This window comes from Ovis aries, chromosome 19 (assembly GCF_016772045.2).
Source record: "Ovis aries strain OAR_USU_Benz2616 breed Rambouillet chromosome 19, ARS-UI_Ramb_v3.0, whole genome shotgun sequence".
NCBI classification, from domain to species: domain Eukaryota; kingdom Metazoa; phylum Chordata; class Mammalia; order Artiodactyla; family Bovidae; genus Ovis; species Ovis aries.
The window spans coordinates 59,425,801-59,441,461 of NC_056072.1; the positions used below are offsets into that span (position 1 = coordinate 59,425,801).

General features: G+C 60.3%; 1 protein-coding gene across 1 annotated transcript; it reads right to left on the bottom strand.

Annotated features, from left to right (window-relative positions):
• Window positions 1-2,122: 2,122 nt before the first annotated feature.
• On the bottom strand, window positions 2,123-15,600 carry SEC61A1 (SEC61 translocon subunit alpha 1). Its single transcript, XM_015102503.3, has 12 exons — window positions 15,478-15,600; window positions 15,271-15,338; window positions 12,047-12,112; window positions 11,880-11,958; window positions 10,823-10,954; window positions 9,067-9,176; window positions 8,639-8,792; window positions 6,945-7,105; window positions 5,813-6,010; window positions 5,365-5,556; window positions 4,905-4,981; window positions 2,123-3,879 (listed from the first exon to the last, which is right to left on the bottom strand). The coding sequence occupies exons 1-12, from the start codon at window positions 15,482-15,484 to the stop codon at window positions 3,693-3,695; spliced, it is 1,431 nt and encodes a 476-aa protein (XP_014957989.2). The 5' UTR covers window positions 15,485-15,600; the 3' UTR covers window positions 2,123-3,692.
• Between the last annotated feature and the right edge of the window lie 61 nt (window positions 15,601-15,661).

Here is a 15,661-nt window from a genome sequence, read left to right on the forward strand (position 1 = left end):
CCGGGCCGCCGTCAGCGCGCGTCTGCGGCGATGGATGCGCTGTCAGGCGCCGGGCCCGCGCTGACCCCGGCCCGGCCGGCGCGATCAATGGGCGGCGCGCGCGGCGGCTGGGCCGGCGCGATAAGATGCGCCGGTGGGCGCCCGCCGGCCGCCCGCTCGACATCGCCGTCGCCGCGTGATTAATGGGGACGCGGCGGTGCGGGGCCGGCGCCCCCGGGACACGCGTGCGCCGCCCTGCGCGAGCGCTGGGCGCGGGGACCGCCGTTCGGCCTCCGCCCGCGGGCCGCCAGCCTCTCCCCACGGCCCGGCGTCTGGAAACCTGGGGTCTGGCCGGATCGCCCGCATTCCGCCCTGGCCCCGTGCGCGAGGGCGTACGGCCCGGAGGGGCGCGGGCCGGTGCCGCGGGGCCGCCGAGGAGGGCTTCCCCGGGGGGTGACGCGCGCGCGCAGCAGCCGGCGCGCACCGGGCCGTCCTGCCCGCTTCCGGAGTCTCGGCGGCCGCCGGCCCCGCGCCCGCCTCTGCGAGGCCACGGCGCCCCACGCGGCGCCCCACGCGGCGCCCGCGCGCCCCGCCGCCGCCCTGCCCCGCCGCGGCCGGGGTGGCCAAGCCCGTGGAGGGGCAGGGGAGCAGCGTGCGGCAAACGCCCACGGGGCAAGAGCATCAGGGAACCTTACTGAACCCGGCCTAAATTCAAAAAGTCTCCCCTGCCTCCTGCCCTCAGCCACCCTCTGCTTTCTAGCATTTTTATTAGGAGGTTTTTCACCTCCACTCCTTTGCCCCTTTTTCGTTCTTAGCCATGTTCACATAGATACCGCTCAGGGCAGTGCGATGCCCACCCCCCGTGCCCCGGGTCTATTTCGGGGCAGGGGAGTTGGGGGGCACAGCCCAAGGGACCCCATGAGACTGTCTGGAACCCGGCACTAGCCGGTGTTGAGGTCAGTGCAGAGCCTCCTGCTGGCCCTTGGACAGGAACACATGCCCACCCATTTCCCCTGCAAGAGCTTCCTGAGGCTGCTGGGGAGCTGGCCCAGGGAAGGCCTTCAGGAGAGCAGGCCGGGGAGGGTGTGGGGCAGGCAGGGGTGGAGGGTAGGGGTGGAGGGCAGCGGTGGGCCTGGGGCAGGGCAGCTGGACAGGCCCCAGGAGGCTCCCACATGGAGAGGTGGCGGCCGTGCCCAGGCCCCTCTCCTTGCCCCGCAGAGGCCTCCAGCAGAGGCACCTGCAGGAGCTTCCCGGGGCGTTTCTTCTCCGGTGGAGTGGGAAGAGCCCACCCTCCAGGAAAGGCCTCTAGTGGGGAGTGACGGCAGGGGGCTCCAGGGCTCCGTCCTGCCACAGGCAGGCAGAGCCCAACTGCCAGGCGGGGAGGGCTGCCGCGCTCCGCCGGTGCAGAGCGCCTCTGACAGAGCTCCTGGGGGCTGTGACGGGCACCCCACCTCTCATGCTTCAGTGCCGGTTTCTGGAGGCCCGGCCCGAGCACCCGTCCCTCCCAGGGTTCCAGGGTCCAACCTGCCTTGCTGGCACACCCCCCCGAGATGTTTCCTGGATGAGATGAGCGCCAGGGCTCCATGTGGACAGCTCAGGAGGAAGGCCCTGTCCACATGTCGTTGGGGGCCCCTGAGGAGGTGGGCGTGGAAGGCCTGGGGGGTGGCCTTGTCTGGACGAGAGCAACAGCTCACAACACAGGCTCACGTCACTGTGGAAATGCCTACCGTTCAGCTCGATGGAAACTGCTGGACACTCTTCTGCACAGCACGTCCCAGAAAGCAGCCATCGAACCTGGCACCGCTGCCTCCAGTGCTGGGGGTCCAGGGTGGAGACCGCCGAGGGGACAGTCTGTCAGCCACCAGGTGGGGAAGGACACGCGCTGCAGCCAAGGCCTGGACTCGAAGTGCTGGAAGCTGCCGTCGGCCCACCGCCCGTTCCTGGAGGGGCCGGAGGGGCCCGCACGTGCGCGGCACACCTGGACAACGAAGCTTTCCAGGTTCCCGAGGGGGAGCCCTGGGCACTCCGTGCACGAGGACTCACGTCTCACACCCGCCCTGTGCCCCCAAAGGCAGACAAGGCCACGCCTTCCTCACTGGCTTCGGCAACAGAACTGAAAACCAAGAGACCACCACCAGGCAGCTTGTAAAAAGTTGGCTTTATTTGTCTCATTCACCTTATCTCAGTTATGCCGCTTGGGCGTCCACAGTGACAGTCCCCTGGAAGTCGGGGTCAGCCCGCCTCCATGACCAGTGACTGCGGGTCAGGCGCCCGAGCCGTGCATGGTCAGAGGCTGTGGGCGTCAGATCTCCCCGTGGGACTGGGTCGGACAAGGCCGCGTGTGGTGTGGTGGGTGCCCTGGCCGAGGGGGGATGGGCAAGTCCCCTCGTCCCTCGGTTGGTCTGTTCCCTGGGCAGCACAGCCAGTGAGTCTCAGAGCCCCTTGGACTCGGATGGGCGCCAAACTTGCCGCCTCTACCAGGTCTGTGCCTGCTGCTGGTGGGGTCTGGTCTCCAAGGGGCAGCACGCACCCAGGGGGCTCCCTCCAGGGAGCACCCCTGAGGCTGCAGCAGCTAACTCTGCTGGTCCCCAAGAGGGGCTTCCCTGAAGGCCTTTGAGAAGGTGGTAATTCCTAAGACCTAGGTCACCTATTATTGCAAACAGAATTTGTTTCAGACATAATTGTCTTTTTATATCAAACATGGGCGAAACTTAGCAAAAAACCAATGTCTGACGGTGATGTGATGTCACCGTGGATCTGCTGGGCGGTTCTGGTGACAGTGGAGATCAGAGGCATCCCGTCATTTACTTCACTTGTGTTTGGTCCTAAGTACAGTAAAAATGTTCTAAAAAAATACAAATGGGAAGTCTTCAGCCTGGAAGGTAGTGTGTGGGGCCGGCCACAGCTCTTGCCCTCTTGAGGGGCGGTTGGCGGGGACGCAGCACCCCGGGCAGCACGGAGGGCAAGTTCAGTGATGCCCAGGGCAACTGGACCGCTGGCAGCCCAGGGTCCTCCGCACAACGGACCGAGCTCAGCCCGGTGCGGCTGCAGAGCTGTGGCTCACAGCCCGGCTGCACCAGTGAGGACACCAGGTCAGCCAACAGAAAGACGCACAGACGGGCCAGAAGGGTCTTCTGGAAATTCCGCTCTAGTTTAGAAGAAACTGTGTCCTAAAGAGCTAATTTCAAAAGGGAAAATGATTGTCTTCCAGAGAAACCGTTTTAAACCAGATGTTCCGGCCGGACTGTGACGGGCACGCGCCGGTGAGCCGCCGTCAGGCACCAGAAAAGCCTATTGCCGGGGGCCCGCCCTCCTGCCCCGAGACAGAGACGTTTCAACAATATTTGTGCTTCTAACCAATGAGATGCTCCCTTCGAGCGGGGCAGCCGAGACTGCTGCGGCCGCCAGCAACACTGAGAAGGTGCGAAGGCTAACGCAGGAGTGCCGTGGACACCGGGGCCGCTGGCGGTGAGCTGACCAAGACCCCACTGCTACAGCTCCGCCGCCAATGCCAGAGCAAAAAGCAGAATTTTAAACTGGAAAATTTCTAGCATTTTACAAAGTGGAATGAAAAGAATATGAAACTCAAACACACGACTGAACCGAAGTCCTTGCGCCTCAGCAGCGCCTGAGACGAGCTCCTGCAGCGCGGCTGCCCCGTCCCCTCGGCCGTGGGGGGGCACGCCGCCTCTGCCAGGTCCGGGAGCCACAGCTCAGAACAGCAGGGCCCCCATGCTGCCGACCTCGCTCTGCTCCTTCACAAAGATCTCGAAGTACTGGTAGATGATGGTGACGGCCAGCAGGATCCCGGTGCCGGACCCGATGGCGCCCAAGAAGTCAGCCAGAACCGAGAGGGCGCCGATGCACAGCCCGCCGAAGGCCGCGGCCGTGGGGATGTACCTGGGGAGGGGCACCGTCAGCCACAGGCCGCCCGGAGTCCTCGGGCCTGACCCGGGCTGCGAGCAGCTGTGCAGCAACCCGCTCACCCCTGCCTGCGGACCCCGACCCCTCAGGACCACTCCACGGCCCCGTCGGGTCTCGTCTGCTCAGGCAGCCTAACGGTCTAGACTAGGGCTTGCTGTCTATAAGTTTGCACACAAGTCACTGACAGCTACTCAAACAGGACCAGTCCAAACTGAGACGTTGGAAACGTCACAAAAGCTTTTGAAGACAGGAACGTAAAATGTCTCCTCGTGACTTTTCGTTGTATTTCTTCTGAACAGCACTATAAACCTAAAACTCTTAAAGGACGAACGAAACGGCCCGCCCCCTCTGTTCAGTTCAGTTCAGTCGCTCAGTCGTGTCCGACTCTCTGCGATCCCATGAACCGCAGCACGAAATGACCCGGCATTTGCCACACTGACTTCCTGTGGCTGAGGCAGGCGAGCTGCGGTCCCCGAGACGGACCTGGCCCTGACTGCGGACCTCGACCCTGGAATCAGCTCTACAGGAAGCCAGTCACACTCGTGCGTGCGTCCCTTCATGTGCGGAGGGAGAGTGAGCTGAAATGAGGTGGCTTAAGGGTCTAAGGCGCTCACTATGGCCCACCCTGCTGCCCACGGGGCAGCCCCACCATGAGGGGAGAGGCCTGCAGACTGCCGCAGCCTCCCCACCCTCCCACCTCTGAGTGCAGCCCCCTCGCCCTGCCCGGGGGTTGCGGCCTCCAGCACGGGCCTTCCACACACTGGCCCCTCATAGTGGCCTCCACCGGCCTCTGACCTCACCTGCACTTGGACGCCCCCGAGACGCCCGACCCCCCATGCTCCTCCTGGAGTGCCCCACAGAACCCGCCCTCTCGGTCAGCACCCTCACCGCAGCGTCCACCACAAGCCCCAGTCTCCCCGCCTGGGCTGCCCCTCTGCGGGGAGGGGCTGAGGCACTGAGTTGACCCCCCGGACTCCGGCAGCCTCAGCGCCGGCACTCACCGGTTGAGCTCGTGGACCATGGACGTCTCTCGGTGGCCCCTCATCACCATCTGCTGCTCCTTCAGCTGCTTTGCAACCTGTGTGACGCCCACCCGGGAGGGCGTGAGTCCGAGCCCAGGGCCCACCCAGGAGGGCGAGTCCAAACCCAGGCAGACACTCGGCACGCCACGAGACGCAGGCGCCCGCAGCACCCGCATGCGCTGTGCAGCCGCCGCCCAGGAGGCGGAACGGAAAGCCTAGCTCACCCTGCCTGCTGCTTCCCAGACGAGCACGGGTTCATCCACCCGGGGTCTGGCCACGGTCGCTAACGCTTTGGAACTGGCCCTAGCAAGGACTAACTGCTGTGTGTGTTCAGAGGCCCATCCCAGGAGGAGGGCCAAGCCGAGCCCCCTCGCTCCAGCCGCGGGCGAGGACGCTGGTTCTGTGTCAACACCTCCCAGAGACTGCAACTGTCACTCACGTCCTTGGCGGAGGAGCCTGAGACCTCGATCCACGTCTTGGAGAAGAAGGCACAGGAGCCCAGCATGAACACAACGTACGCCACGGCGTGGACGGGGTCTTCCAAGACAGAGCCGAACGACTCGGGCGGGGACAGGTAGTAGCAGAGGCCCCCCACGGGGTAGGCCCGCGCCGGCCCGCCGGAGGAGGTGTCCTGGGGGGATTTCAGGGAGTGGTGAGCGCCGCTCGTCACCCCACCTCAGCACAGAAACAGTTCCGAGCAGGGGCCCCTCGGGGCAGCTGTCCCACCCCTAAGAAACGTCACTGAACCTGTGCCAGGCACGACCAGAGAGCATCTCAGGGTAAATGGCACTGGCCGTGAGCGAGGCACACGGGCGCCAGCACGGCCCAGCCGGAGCCTCGCACCCGGCGCCCGGCCCCGCACGGGCTCCCGGGGCGGCCGCACTTACAGACCAGGTGCCCAGCAGGCTGACCAGCAGGTTGCCGCTGAAGCGGGCAGACAGCATCTGGGAGATGACGTACAGGTTGGAGACGAGGGCGGACTGCAGGATGATGGGGATGTTGGACGTGTAGAAGAGCTTGATGGGGTAGGTGTTGTACTGGCCCCGGTAGCGCGCCGACTTGATGGGCAGGTCGACGCGGAAGCCCTGAGGAGCCAAGCAGAGGCGGGGTTCCCACCGCGCGCTCGGGCCTCGCGCAGGGCTCAGACCCGGGCCTCCACGGCCCCTCCCCGCCCCACGCTCAGGAGCAAACGGACAGAAGAGCCCAGAAAAGCTGCTTAAAATGCACCCAAGCACAGCAGCGTTTCTGTCAGAAAACAAAGTCCACTGCATTAGAGGCGCACCACCGTGGGACGCACGGAGTGCTATCAGCGGGTGGCCAGCGGCCTCCCTGCTCCCACGGCAGCCCCGGACGAGCCCCACGCCCACACGGCCTTCTCGGATGCTCTCACTCACTGCAGAGAAGCTAAGCTTCTCTACTTTCCTATGAACACAACCTGTCCCTCTTAAACCCTTCGAAAATACAAAAAAGGTTTCCTTTGCGTGTTTTTTTTTTAAAAAAACAATCTCCCAGCGCCTAGAACAGAGCTCAGAATATTTAAAATAAAACCTCAACAATCAAACCCCAAGACCCTGAGGAGCCAGCTTGTCATTAACCACATCACCTAACGGAGCAGCCGTGCTCAGCCCCCAGCACGCGTGTATCAGGACAGCGCGGCTGACCGACTACGGCAGAGCAACAGGCAGCCGAGTCTCCTGTCCAGAGTCGCGCAGACTCACAGCGAAAGCGTGGACCACTCTCGTGAGGACAGGCAACTGTGCCTACAGCCACCCTCAAGCCTGGATGGGCGGCAGCAAGGGCTCAGACTGCGCCGACTCTCACTTCTCTTGAATTAAGACCGTGAAACGTCAGCTCTGCCTCAGCCTGTCAGTTCAGGCAGGTTCCCGTAAGTCCACGGAGCGCCCTCCGTCAGATGCCAGCTGCGCATTTCACTGCGATGCGATGGTTCACGCCACCCCTGGGGTGTGGGCACGGGAAATGCAGACCCTCCTGCCTCCCCAGGGCTGGCTCTGAACCCACCTGGAAATAGATGACCACCGCGAAGACGAAGATGGTGGCGATGAGGTTCATGAGGTTGGGGAGGTTCTGGCGGTAGAAGGCCTCCCGCAGGGCTCGGACTTTGTCGGTGCGCGTGGCCAGCAGGTGGAAGAGCGCGATGATGGCGCCCTCAAACTCCATGCCTGTCACGGGCGAAGGCAGAGGGGGCTCAGGGCGGCCCTGAGCAGCCTGGAGGCCGGAACCGAGAACGGGGCCGGCTCCGGGGCACACGGCGCTGCTCTGGGAACCACAGCGGGGCCTCTCAGCCCTCGTCTCTGTTCTGCAGACCCCCCTGCAGGGGGCTGGCCTTCCGTGTGAATTAACTGATCTCACTTCTGCGGCGTGAGAGTCAAGGGACATCAGGCGTGTGGGGCACCAGGTTTCCCTGGTGGCTCTGCCAGCAAAGAGTCAGCCTGCAACGCGGCAGACAAGGGTTCCATCCCTGGGTCGAGAAAGTGCCATCCAGAAGTGGCAGCCTGCTCCAGGATTCTTGCCTGGCGAATTCCATGGGCAGAGGAGCCTGGTGGGCTACAGTCCATGGGGTTGCAAAGAGGCAGACATGACTGAGTGACTAACACTTTCAGTGTCTGAACGGCTATGTCTGTGGAGCTCCGGTTTAAGGGGTCCTGCCTGAGGGGCTCAGAGCTGCCCACCCCACACCCCTGGGGGCTCCCTGGCAGCACAGCACCCAGCTGTGTTCAAGCTGTCCAGACAAGACAGGTTCAGGCGCTTTGCTCCTCACCCCAAAGCCAAGCCAGGGGGACGACGCATGTGCCCACTCACGGCTGGTTGCTGTTGGCACTCAGGCCCCCCCAAGCGTCCGCGGGGGCAGGCCAGCAGCACAGCCAGGAAGAGCGCCAAGGAACAGAGCACGCCCACCAGCGGCTCAAGGGGAAGAGCACGAGCGGCCTCCACTGGCGTGGGGACCTATTTCAGTCTAACGACAAGGTCACGTGGATTCTGGAGGCCAGGGGTCGTCTCCGGCACTTACTTGAAAGAAAAGTCAAATGTGTACAAACATTTGCTTCTCCTGGGCCTCTCCTGAGTGAATAACGCATTTAGTGACGAAGAAACCTTTCCTAGCAAGTCACACTTCCCTGAACGTTCAGAACTTTTTCTTGAACACACCCTCGGTAGCCTTACATTCATCATGCACCTGCTGTGAGCCTAGGCCCCGTAAGCTCCTGTTATTTGTCATTTAATCCTGGCAGCCAACGGCGTGGCCAGGATCTGAGCTCAGCTTGCGAGCGCCCACATCCCTGCCTCTTTTACAAAGCTGCCCCTTGCAGAGGCTGGAAGCAACTGGGTGTCCACCGGGGAAGGCCTGCTGGGAGAGCTGCCCCGCCTGGGCAGTGATGGCCAGGCTGTGCTAAGCGAGGTGGGGCTGGCTGTCCCGAAGGGGCCAGTGTTTGCAGCGTGCTCTCCAGGAGAACCATGCCACGGACACTTCAGGGTCAGCAGAAACCCGTGTCTTCAGAACCTTCACAGACACACGCGCAGACCAATCAGAAGTGATGCACCTAAGACCGACCTTCTTCCTTGAAACGGGGGCGCGCACCTGCTGTTCACCGAACCCCACCCACAGGGTGCCTCTCCCCTGAAACAGGGGCACGCGTGCTGTTCACTGAACCCCGTCCACGGGGCGCCTCTCCCCTGAAATGGGCGCGGGGCCTCACCTCGGCCGGTGTTGACGGTGGTGGGGCTGAACGCCTTCCACACGATGGTCTCACAGATGTTCGTGGCGATGAACAGGGAGATCCCAGAGCCCAAGCCGTACCCCTTCTGCAGCAGCTCGTCCAGAAGCAGAACAATCAGGCCAGCCACAAAGAGCTGTCGGTATTAAGAAATAAAAAGGTACAGAAACCTAAAGAGACTGCCTGAGTGCTCCCCACAGCCTGGTTCTGCCCCTCCTTGGGAGCTGGCTTCTCCATGGGAGCCCCTGAATGCAGAGGGCACGCCCGCCGCTGGGGGCTCCTCTGTGAACTCAGAAGGGAGCACAGGGCCCGGGCTCATCTCAGGAAGCTTCTCTCAGCCTGCCTCAGCTCTGCTGTCTGGCGGGGGCGGGCATGAGGGAGCCTCGGCCGCGGGGCCAGCCCAGCGCTACCTGTATGGTGATGAGCAGGCAGACTCCGGCGCCCATCTCGGACGGGTCCCCATACATCCCCGTCATCACGTACACGATGGACTGCCCGATGGTGATGGTCATGCCGAACACTGTGGACGAGAAGAGAGCTGCATGCCTGGGGCGAGCACACCGTCCTGGAGGACACGGCGACCAGACGCCAGCTCCACGCCAGGAGGACAAAGGTGAGGCCCACAGACCCTGCCCCCAGGGAGCTCGGCCACACGGACAAAGCGAGAGCAACGCTCAGTGACTCAAGCTCGGGACAGAGCTCGTGGGCGCTCCTAGTTCCACCTCCTGCTCGACGCATCTCCTTTCAGTGACAGGCAGGGGGAAAGGCCTGAAGCATCACCACCCAGCTTCTTAGGACAGACGCGAACGCAACTCAGGGACGTCCCCAACCTGCACACCACACTGCAGTCATCATCTGGGGCCCAGGTTCCAGGAGCACTCGCCCAGGTCACCAGACAGGCTCGTGCTTCAGGGAACCGAACACAGACTCAGCCATCAGGCGAGCCTTCCCAGTTCGTATTTAATGCATTATTTAAGGAAAAACCCATCATGCCGCCAACCTACTCGGCCCGCTCCCCTGCCGCACAGCTCTCCCGGAGCTCTCCGAAAGGAGACTTTCCTTTTTACGGACAGTCTTGTGTCCTGTATCATTCACTTCATTCCACCGGGATGTACAACGGAATCCACACGTTTTTGCTGGATTCCACGGTGCTGCATGGATCTTACAGTATGGGACTGGGATTCAACTCCAGCTTTTCGGCTCAGTTTGCCACCCCCGCCAAAATATATACATTCTACTCCAAAGTGCCTGTGGTACACAGTCCCTCTCTGACTTTTTAAAAGTGCTCAATAAGACCAAATTCTTAAGGCAGAAAAAAGAGCAGAAAAAATGTTTTTATAAAGTCCAAGACCAAAGAGAAAACAGCTGATCTATAGTTTTGAAAAATAACGCACATGTATATTCTGAAATCCTGGTTTGTGTCTGAAACTGACAAGCGTCAACTAGATTAATCGTTTGTGCTCAGCTCTTTAACCTACTAACTTAAGATCTTAAAACACGCTGGTGTGGAAGGAAACACGGCCGGGCAGGAAAGTGTAATTACTGTTTCCTGATTAGTACCTGTCAATCCACAGTCAGGCTTAACTTGGTTACCTGTGATGACTGGTCATTGTTCGAGTGACGCTTATGATCTATTACTGGGAAAATGCCATTCTCCCCATTTTTACAGGTGAAGAAACTGGGACATGAGCTGCATCTAACTGCCCAGAGTCACACAGCTGGCACACAGCAGAGCTAAGCAGAGAGGACCATCACTCCTCTAAAGTGAATCCTCTTAAACTCCCACAAGGAGAAATACCACCCTGCCAGGTACTACCACTGGCTAGGCACTCACTGGTTTTTCACACACAATATTCAAATGAATCCTTACCATGGCTCTGCTTCTAAGTGGGAAGGACAGGGCGATGGTGGAGGGCGGGCCCTCCAGCCTCGGGCAGTGTCGCCCTTCCTCTGCCTGCTCCAGCCCCTCCCAAGGGCCCTCTTGCTGACACAGGCCACACAGAGCTGGAGGGCCGAGGGGATTACAGCAACGATGCCCCCACTCCTGCAAAGACAGCCAGCCCCGCCCCCCCAAAAGCCCCAAGCCAATTGTTGATGACCCAAACTTTGCAGCAAATTCAAAGTCTCAACTACAGACATCTGAACATCATTTACAATCCCACTTACGCTTTTGGGCTCCGTTGAAGAGGGCTCGGTCTTTCGGGGTGTCACCAACCTCAATTATCTTGGCACCAGCCAAGAGCTGCATGATGAGGCCGGAGGTGACAATGGGCGAGATGCCCAGCTCCATCAGCGTGCCTTAGGAAGGGGGACAAAACACAGCTGACGTCAGTGTGGAGAAGCAAGACGCTGGTAAGAAAATGACCGCACACAGCTGGACTGTGTGCCCCAGCAGAAGCCCCACGCACTTCAGTCTGCCCTCAACATTCAAGTCAGAGAGAAGCCCCCAAATATCAGCAGTGAGAGGGCAAGTCAGTTCATTCTGTTTAGGAAGTCACATGGCACTAAATGGACTACTACATTTAAATTCACGAAGACAGGTTCACGCTGGTTGTACAGAGAAGACAGGTTTGTCTCTTCATCAGTTAACAAAAAAGGGTGACGTTAGAATAACTTCCAGCGTCTGGAGATGAGGGCCATACCACTGTATCTAGTTTCGAGTAAACCTCTGTTTCCATTACACTAGAACAAGTTATACTTCCAGCTGATCTGGAAGTTAATTTGAACCATATTTTTAAAACGAGTTAATCAAAACCAGTATCAGCATAAACATTCAAAATCCCCCCTCACCCCAAACAGGTAACTGTTCAGAGTATACAGTACATTGTCTGTGCATTTATTTCTTTGGACACGTACATGTAACCTGTAGATACGGACAAGACACAGCGGGGAAACAAATTACACATTCTAAAGAATGTTATCAAAACAGGAGAGAGAGAGACATGTCATCATTTCAGCTGCTTAAAAGGCACTCTAGTCTTCCCACGTTTTAGAAACCCCTACCACGTCGACTTGTCTTCTCGTTGCAGGCTTTGCACCGCATACAAACCAGTTCTGAGCAGGGTGACGGGCCTGGTGCTGAAGCCAGCTCTCACTAGGGCTGTTCTCAGCACAGCACGCGAACACTCTCTAACACTCTGGGCTCCATCTGAAGCCAAGCCTGTAGGGTAGCTGCAGGCGGCCAGTCGAGCCCGCGCAGCGTGGGGTGCAGGGGTCAGCCTACCTCTGTTGGAGGCGAGGATCACTCTCATCCAGTAGAAAGGGTCAGCTGAATCTGAAGACATGATTCCAAACAGGGGGATCTGGAAGCAAGCAGAGAGGAGCCAGGCACATGCTTCCGGCCCCCGTGCCCCGCCCGGGCCCCGGACGGCGGCCCCAGGCCCGGCTTACCTGGCAGCACACCAGGAAGATGAAGAGGGTGATGGCGGTCCAGAGCACCTTCTCCTTGAACTGGATCTGCAGCGGGGCAGAGCAGGCCAGGACGGCAGGTCACCTTCGGAGCAGAGTGAGCCCAGCGGGCGAGGCGCCACCACAAGCAGAGCGACAGGGTGGGCTCTGCCCAGGCTCCCTGCTCGGCTCACAGGAGAGCAACCGCGGACACGCCCCGCCACGCGCCAAACGCGAGCGTGCGTGCTCAGCCACACCCAGCTGTGTGGCCCCATGGAATGTAGCCCGCCAGGCTCCTCTGGCCATGGAGTCTCCCAGCCAAGAATACTGGAGCAGGTCGCCGTTTCCTCCTCCAGGGGATCTTCCCGACCCGGGGGTCAAACCCACGTCTCCTGCGTTGCAGGCGGACTCTGCCACAGAGCCACCGGGGAAGGCTTTCTGTACCTAAGGCACAGATGCAGAGACCGGCGCACGCGGCACCCCATTCAATCTTCACACAGCGTGACGGCACCCTTGCTTTTACAAGAAAACTGAAGCTTAGAAAAATGGACTTCCCCGGTGGCTCAGACGGTAAAGCGTCTGCCTACAATGCGGGAGACCCGGGTTCCGTCCCTGGGTCGGGAAGATCTCCTGGAGAAGGGAATGACAACCCACTCCAGCACTCTCGCCTGGAAAATCCCATGGACGGAGGAGCCTGGTGGACTACAGTCCGTGGGGCCGCAAAGCGACTTCACTCGCGGATCCCACAGCTGTCATGGATCTGAGTACAAAGCCTGCGCTCTTAACGGTCCACAATGAACAGTGTACGACCTGACCCACAGTCAACAAGCGCTGGAACAGAAGGGGGCTCCTGAACCAGACCCGCCCTCACGGCACGGGAGCATCACTTCTCACTTGAGGGTTTTGCAATGGACAAAACCTCGCTGTGCTGGAGTCAACTAATCTGCAAGCCGTGTTTGTGTATCCTCCAGCATTCTCCATGAATCAAGGGCAGACCGATGTTACATACAGCGGAGGAGGACGGAGAACTGCATATTCACCCGACTCATAACTACTGCTGGCGGCTGTTCAACGAGAGTTTTCACCTCTCCTCCGGTGTGCAAGCAGGATAGGTGACCATTCAGAATCATTTTACAGGTGACCGAGAAGCATCACTGGGGAGACGCCCTGCCCAAGCCCCCTCTGCTCTGAACCCTAAGTGTCTTCATAGCACCTGCAGGCCGCACAGCAAGAATGAACGGCTTTAAAGGCTTAGAAAACACAGGCGCTGCTCTGTGGACTGAAGAGAACACAGGCGCTGCTCTGTGGACTGAAGAGAACACAGGCGCTGCTCTGTGGACTGAGACTCCTAACACGGAAACACCTTGTGAGTGAAGGTGGTAAGTGAACAAAATCGTGCTCTTTAAAGACACCTTTTAAGCTTTGTTCTAAGTGAGCATGGAGCCGGGGTCACAGCTCTGCGGTCAGCTCAGGGCTACAGCGCCTCTGCGCTGCCCACGGTGGACAGGGCTCAACAGGACAACCGCACCACGGCGGGGAGACTGGACACTGAGACGCTCCACGTGCAGCTGGGGGCGTCCGCGGAACTCTTCCTCTTGAGAATGCTCCATGCACCCCTTCCCACCAGGGAATCAGGAGGCAGCCAAGGAAAGCAACACCCTGCCAGGCTGACCGGTCGTATAACGAGCTAGAGGCGATCCTTTACGGGGAGAGATGGTGGACAAGTTTCACAGGACTCCTCATTCTTAAATAACCAAGTCTCCTCTCCTGGAAGCACCCAAATTCAGCAGCAAAACATCAAGAAACGGTCCCAGCTTTGCCTCCCTACGTCTGGAGTTCACTCTCTTGGCAGAATTCTCTCAACCTCTTCCCTACCCCAAAGCAATTTTCTAATCTGTCTGGCTCCCTGCCCACCTCTTCTGTTCTATCAATACCGAACACCCTCCCACCACTGGTCTTCTCTGCCTTAGCAGACTCCATACTCATGCCATCAGGATTCCTTTCCTTTCCTTCAAGGACACGTCTGTTCTCCCTTCAAGTCTGCCATCAGACACAATGTCTTCCAGAGCTAATCCCTTCTGGAGCCACTGCCGTACCTTGCACAAATTTCTACGGCTCTCCCACCTCACACACAAGGCCAAGGTCACACACAAGGCCAAGGTCACACATGAAGAGGCTGTGTGAGGGTGGATCCCAGGAGAGCCTGCCTCCAGAGCCAGGCCCTTTCTACTGTGCTGGGGAGACGCACGCGCGCGCACGCACGCACACACACACACACACACACACACACCCCTTTGCATATCAGCCCCTCTGGGGACACACACACACACACCAGCCCCTCTGGGGACACACACACACACACACACACACACACACACACCCCTTTGCATATCACACCTCAGGGACACACACACACACACACCCCCAGCTGCCCCTCTGGGGACACACACACACACACACACACACACCCCTTTGCATATCAGCCCCTCTGGGGACACACACACACACACACCAGCCCCTCTGGGGACACACACACACACACACACACACACACACACACACACCCCTTTGCATATCAGCCCCTCAAAGCCAGCACATCCGTGGAGGAGACGCAAAGAAGGTGAGGACAGAAACGTATTCCTACTAATTCTCCGAAAGAACCCTTCTGAAGCTGCTCTTCCTTGTTTACCGGCTTCGCTTCCACCGGCAACTCTCACTGCTGGGCCTGAAGCTGTGCGCGTGCAGAAAGTCTTGATAAAGAGTCGGCAGAGCTCTACATTCCTATCTTCCCATGTTTTACTGAACCTGCTGTAAAGACACAGGTCACAATATGCCCTCATTCTCAGTTCAGTGAGGGCACACGAAAAGGCACAGACTCAGTTACACACGGTAAAATTACTGCTCTCAGTTCCTCGCAGCAGCTGAACAGAAAGCGCATCTCCAGGAAAGAGGACAGCCGGCGACCCGCTCCCTGGAGCGGGCGGAGGGAGAGCAGCTCGACCCGGAGGCTGAGGCTCTCGAGGCCTTCCACTCAGGCCAGGGTCCTCGGCGGGGCAGCGCAACCCCCCGGTTCGGGCCACCCGAGGAACGTCCGCAGAGCACGCTCCAACCGAAGCCCGGCGCGGCTCGGGGGAAAGCACGCCGCCCGGACCGGACTCGGGGAAGGGGCGTCCACTCGGCGCGCCGGGGCCGCTCCAGCGCCCTCCCCGAGCCTTGCTCCAACTCACCTTCCGCTCCGGCTTCTGAATTTCGGGCAGGATGACACAGAAGGGCTTGATGACTTCCAGGAACTTGACTTTCGGGGGAGAGACAAGAGGGGAGTCAGGGCTGCGGGGCCCCGCGCCGCCCCGGGGAGCAGGGCCGAGGGGCCGGGCGGGCTTCCCTGCCAGGGGAGCGGGGTCCCGCCCGCGCCCGTGCTGCCCCGAGGGACTCACTCCCCATGGCGGCGGCTGCTCGGCTCCAGGTCGCAGTCCAGCTCCGCCGCGCTCCGAGTGCCGCTCCGCTGCCGCCGGGCCTGCTCTGGAGCGCCGCGCCTCGCCGAGAGACACGTCAGTGCTAGCGCCGCGGCGGCCGCTTCCGCTTCCGCTTCCTGCCACGCGCCGCGCGCGCGCGCATCGC

What these genes read in the sequence shown, in the direction of transcription:
- SEC61A1 (XM_015102503.3), bottom strand. An exon ending in TTCAGAAGCCGGAGCGGAAG is followed by an intron (nt 12,113 to 15,270) that starts GTGAGTTGGAGC and finishes GCCCCGCTGCAG; the next exon opens with ATCCAGTTCAAGGAGAAGGT. An exon ending in GCCTGCTGGGCACCTGGTCT is followed by an intron (nt 5,557 to 5,812) that starts GTAAGTGCGGCC and finishes AAATCCCCCCAG; the next exon opens with GACACCTCCTCCGGCGGGCC.